General features: G+C 50.8%; 1 protein-coding gene across 1 annotated transcript in view; it reads right to left on the reverse strand.

Moving 5' to 3' along the window:
• LOC123757293 (uncharacterized) overlaps positions 1-5739 on the reverse strand; it is a gene marked incomplete at its 5' end in the record, with an annotated part of 68423 nt that extends 62684 nt beyond the window's left edge. Inside the window, 1 exon segment of the mRNA XM_069323869.1 lies at positions 5603-5739. Coding sequence (XP_069179970.1) covers positions 5603-5739 — 137 coding nt within the window.
• Positions 5740-6000: the final 261 nt, after the last annotated feature.

The raw sequence follows: 6000 nt of genomic DNA on the forward strand, positions 1-6000 counted from the left end.
CTGTAGTTCAGTGCCTCTTGCCTGTCGCCCTTTTTGTATATTGGGACCACATTCGCCGTCTTCCATATTTCTGGTAGGCCTCCCGTCTCCAGTGACTTACTATACACTATGGAGAGTGGCAAGCAAAGTGCCTCTGCACACTCTTTCAGTACCCATGGTGAGATCCCATCTGGACCAACAGCCTTTCTAACATCCAGATCCAGCAGGTGTCTCTTGACCACCTCTCTCGTAATTTCGAACTCTTCCAAGGCCGCCTGGTTTACCTCCCTTTCTCCTAGCACAGTGACCTCACCTTGTTCTATTGTTAAGACCTCCTGGAACCTCTTGTTGAGTTCTTCACACACCTCTCTGTCATTCTCTGTATACCTGTCCTCGCCTGTTCGAAGTTTCAATACCTGTTCTTTCACTGTTGTTTTCCTTCTGATGTGACTGTGGAGTAGCTTTGGTTCGGTCTTGGCTTTGTTTGCTATATCATTTTCAAAACTTTTCTCTGCTTCTCTTCTCACCATGACGTACTCATTCCTGGTTCTCTGGTATCTCTCTCTGCTTTCTGGTGTTCTGTTATTCCGGAAGTTCCTCCACGCCCTTTTGTTCAGTTTCTTCGCTTCCATACATGCCCTATTATACCATGGATTCTTCTGTTGCTTCTCGGATTTTTCCCTTTGGGCCGGGATGAACCTGTTTACTGCCTCCTGACACTTTTGGGTAACATAGTCCATCATACCCTGTACAGACTTATCTCTGAGGTCTGTGTCCCAAGGTATTTCACTTAGGAAACTTCTCATCTGTTCATAATTCCCCTTTCGGTATGCCAGCCTTTTGATTCCTAGTTCTTTTTTGGGGGAGATAAGTCCTAGCTCTACCAGGTACTCAAAGTTCAATACACTGTGGTCACTCATTCCCAAGGGCGCTTCCATCTTAACTTCCCTTATATATATATATTTGTGTACATGTGACCTTGCTGGCTTCGGCCCTATATTTCTTCTCCCTCCTTGAGCTGTCCCGGATTGGCTTGAGTTGGATGTGGAGGCGTTTGGAGCTGCCTCTGGGTCTAGTGCTCTGCCCTCAGCGATGCAGGCGCCGTGTGCATTGTTGAGCCTGTTCGCGCCACTCCTGCGGGATGCGATTTCGCGGTATTTTGCTTCTCAACTCACGTGTCGGTAAGAGGTGCTTGCTTCTTCTTCTTTAGAATCCAGTTGGGCCCTGGCTCTTCGGTTATCTTTGCCTTTTTGTCCTCTGCTGTTTGCAGAGTTTGCTGTGGTGCAGTATCTTCAGACGGCTTCGGTTAGTTGCCGTCCTATGTCCGAATTGTTAGTTCTTTGGGGTGCTCATTGTGGGGCCTTCCATTAAGGGTCATGCTAGGGCTCGGGGTTCTTCCCATCATGGTAGGCCAGTGGTGCCAGATTCGGGACAGGCACAGCCTCCGGTTCTGTCTTTTTCTGGTCAGCGTGGGAATCGCCCTGTGCACTGCTTAGGTTCTCATAAGGTGCATTGGCCCCTTCTGCGGTTTGTTCCATTGACGGGGCGATGGGGTAGGCTCGCTTTGTTCGCTCACACCTGGTCCCACGATTTGAGGGCTTTTCAGGTTGTTTTGAAAGGTCTTCAGTGGCATTGGGTGGGTCCTCCTCCTTCGGGGAGGCTCGAAGCTGGTGGGAAAGGCCTCTTCTCCTGCGCTCCGTCGAGTCGTCTCTGAGTGGGTTTGGTTGGGTGTGGTCAAAACGACCTCGTCCCTCAGGTGGGTTTCCTGCTCGATTCCTGTTTTGAAACGGGACTGCGTGGACCTCCAGTTCATTCTGGATTTGTCCCGTCAAAACCCATGTGTTTATTGCCCCTCCTTTCGGATGACTTCTCTGTCCCAGGTCCATCTTCTATTGCAGTCAGGCACTTAGATGGTGTCCCTGGACCTCAAGGACACATATTGGCATATCCCGATTCATCCGAGATTCTGAAAATGGCTCTGTTTTCTTGTGGGGCGTCAGGGTTACTGCTTTCGTTGCCTTCCATTCAGTTTGAAACTGGCGTCTCACGTTTTCACATGCCCGCTTGCATCTGTTGGGAGTTCGGGTTCTGGCCTACCTCGACGACTGGCTGGTCTGGGCTCCCAGCCGGACTGCGTGTCTGCTCGCATGGGAGTTGGTTCTTTCCCAGCTCACCGGGTTGGGTTCTTGGTGAACTGGTGGAAGTCCCATCTGGTTCCCTCTCAGGTTCGGTCTTGGCAGAGTCTTGTGTCGGACACTCGGACCGCTTCCTTATCTCTGCCACCGGCTGCTCTGCTTCGCCTGCATTCCTGAGGGGCTCCCGGGTCACAAGGCGGTTGCTCGAGAGTTTGTGCAGGAGCCTGAACTTTGACATTATGGTATACCCGCCAGGTCAGGTGTGGCTTCGTCGGCTGTTCTGGTTCCTTTGGGGACATCCATTCCGCCTCTCTCGCAACTGCCGGGTTCGGCCCCGGGGGATTTGCATCGGTTGCTGTTCTCAGAAACCAAAACCTGTTCTCGGGTTTTGGCTCTCCTAGCAGTTCACATTCGAGGGGTGTCCAATGGCCTGGGGGACGTCCTGTTCCGGTTCATTCCCCTGTTCACGGAATGGACGGTCGACGCGACTCGTTCAGTTGCCTTTGCCAGACGTTCGGGCTTCCGGATGTGGATCTCTTCGCGTCAGCGTGGTCGAGGCATCTCTTGATATACCTGGCGCCCTTTCCCGATTGCAAGGCCGTTGGGGTCGACACCTTCCAGCAGGACTGTGCGAGGTGGGGTTACCTGTACCTCTTTTTCCCGGTTCAGCTGCTGTTCCCGATCCTGGCTCACTTGGAGGCTTACCAGGGGAGGGTTGTCCTCCTGGCTCCTTGGTGGCCGGCCCAGCCTTGGTTTCAGGCGCTGCTTGCTCGGTGTCCGAACCCGACGATCTTCCCGCGGCTCCACCTCTTTCAGCAGATCGGGCCAGCCCGGTACATGGCTGATTTGTTCTTCTTCCCGAGTCTTCGCGTCTGAAGTTTCTGACATGAGTCTATCATCACTTGTATGGGATGCAGGTGGCTTCGTTGTTGGTCTCCCACATGCGTGTTTCGTCTCGGTGGCAGTATGAAGTTTTCTGGCGGTCCTTCCAGTTTGTCCTATTACTGTGTAGGTGTACTTCGGTCTCCGATAGGGTTATTTTGTCCATCATTTCATGGTTGTTCCAGAACCATCATCTTATGCTGAATACTGTTGCCTTGTATCGTGCGGCACTGGCAGAGCCGCTCCAGCTTGTGTCCGGTGTTGATGTTACTTCTAACCCGTTCCACAAGCTGTCTTGTGCGTTGTTCTACTTTCAGCCTGCTCATGCCCCTCCTGAGCAGTCCTGGTCTTTGGACCGTGTGCTCTTTTTTCTCTCTTCTCCTCAGTTTATTGTGGCCCGTTCAGTTCAGGATTGTTTTTTAAAGGCTTTTTTCCTGTTGGCATTGGCCTCTGGAGATCGGGTCAGGGTGCTTCATGTTCTTCTCCGGCACAGGGGTTTTTGCTCCTTTGGTCCTGGTGGTACGTTTGTTCGGTTGTTGCCGTCTCCTTCATTTCTGGCGAAGAATGAGACTGCTGCTTTCCGGAGGGGCCCTTGGGTTGTCGATGCTTAGTTGGTCAGACCGAGGGTGCATCATGTGCTGTTTGCGGTTGTGGCTCTCCATCGTTATTTGCGCGGCATGGCTTCGATGGCCGGGGATGCGCTTTGGGTTGACCCGGTTTCCCCCCTTCCCTGTTCCCGGGCTCGGGTCTCTCAGGTTGTCCGCAGGGTTATTAAGTCTAGCCATCCAGTGGTCTATCCCTGTGCTCACGGCGTTCGTAAGTTTGCTGCCTTGGCTGCTGTCTTTGGCAACATGTCTTGGGGTGACATTCAGGCACTGGGTTTTTGGAGGTCGAACAGGGTCCTGGCCGCTCGCTACTTGGTCAATGTTCCTGTGGCCTGGTAGGGCCTGTGATGCATTGGGTCGGCGGTTGCAGCCAGTTGTCTTGACTTCGCGTTGAGATGCGAGGACCGACAGCTTCCCAGGTAAATCCCCGTGTTTTCATTGTCTCTGGGGAATTAGCTCCGGGGAGCCGACAGGGCTCCTCCCAGAAAACCAGCGTTGAAAGAAATGAAACGCCATTTTCTGGGTGAGACCGAGAGGCTCCCCGGCATCCCTTCCTCCCTCCGGTCGGCAGTGTTTTCACGTGTTTTGGCATCCAGCCTAAGAACTGCTGGTTGGATCGCCGGCGCGGGGGGTCTGGAGCTCCCCCTTTTCCCTCCCAGGGAGGGGGGGGTTGCGCAGACAGTGGCGCGGCAACGTGATGACGTCATGCAAGTTTGCTAATTTTTGTTTGGGGAGTTCTGCCCACTCATTTGGCTTTTGGTAGCATTAGTTTCACCAAAATAGGGGTTTGTTTTGGGACACCTACCTTTCTGGGTGTCAGAACCGGTCAATGGCAGAAACAGAATGCTCCCAACCACAGGGGAAGAGGGGGGTCTATAGGTCATTGCTCCTCGCATTTCTCTGAGGGAGCCAGGTTCTGGCGCGTGGTCCCTGGTAGACAAGTACTTCATGCACATTGATTGATGCCAGAAAGTTATACATACCCATTCAGCCTGGATTGCTCCAGGGAGCCTCCGGGTCTCACCCAGAAAATGACGTTTCATTACATACAACGCTGGTTTTTTATCATAATCAGGGGTCTTCTGTAATACTATCATTGCTAAATAATACCAGTTACATATATTTTTGTTATTTTTAGGTGATGCTGTGGTCACAAGCTGAACAGCAGTGCTGTGAGCTCATGCTGCGTGCACCATATATGTCACTAAAGGGTGCCGGTCGACCGAGCGGACAGCACGCTGGACTTGTGATCCTGTGGTCCCGGGTTCGATCCCGGGCGCCGGCGAGAAACAATGGGCAGAGTTTCTTTCACCCTATGCCCCTGTTACCTAGCAGTAAAATAGGTACCTGGGTGTTAGTCAGCTGTCACGGGCTGCTTCCTGGGGGTGGAGGTCTGGTCGAGGACCGGGCCGCGGGGACACTAAAGCCCCGAAATCATCTCAAGATAACCAGCCTTGGTGGCTCACTCAGTACTGAGGGTTTCACACCCGGGAATGTTGCCCATGATTTTTTTGTTTTAAATGGCGTCTGTTTGCAAGAACCCTGAGGAAGTTGTTGTGAACTTCATGTAGCCGCGGGCCATTTAAATCTTGCGTGGTACTCCAAAACGTCATATGAAGGGGTGCGCACTTTCGTGCCAGTTACTCAACACGTCATATGAAGTGTTGCACAGTTTAAGGGTTAACCATGATTTTGGGCTGACTGGGTTCAAAGTGAAGTGGTGGCCCTAATGGCAGCTGGGTAAGCAGATTGATAGGAATTCAGTAGTTTCACGATAATTCCTACTGAATTATTCCACCACTTCACTTTGAACCCAGTCAGCCCAAAATCATGGTTAACCCTTAAACTGTGCATCACAGAGAAAGGGACATTTCATCTCTACATGTATTTGATAAAATGTTGATGTTATCTTCCGAGTTTGCTACAGAAATCAGTTTAACCCATAATTTAGAAATGTCACCATGTGACATGCATAGAAAAAATAAATTAAAAATGACTTACCACAAAACTACTGCATTAAACACAGTAACTTCAGAAGAAATGTTTAGCTTCTGCTGCAGTATGTGTTGAAATGAATTTTGACTCAACTCGCCAATATGTGGTGAGGTTAATACATCAGAAGAATACACCTGCAAGATCTGTAACATATTTGTAAATTTATCTGAGTATATATTTCATAACAGGAAAATGGTAAAATAAAAATGTTGAATATAACAAAAAGGTAATTTGTGGGTGTGCCCCGGTGGCTCCCTGAAGTACCTATAACACAAAAAACCAGCGTTGAATGTAATGAAACGCCATTTTCTGGGTGAGTCCCTGAGGCTCCCTGGAGCTATTCAGGCTGATAAGGATATCCCTAACTTTAGCATCAGTCGATGTGGGTGGAGTTCTAGGCCAAC

The sequence above is a fragment of the Procambarus clarkii genome, chromosome 13, assembly GCF_040958095.1.
Source record: "Procambarus clarkii isolate CNS0578487 chromosome 13, FALCON_Pclarkii_2.0, whole genome shotgun sequence".
NCBI lineage: Eukaryota > Metazoa > Arthropoda > Malacostraca > Decapoda > Cambaridae > Procambarus > Procambarus clarkii.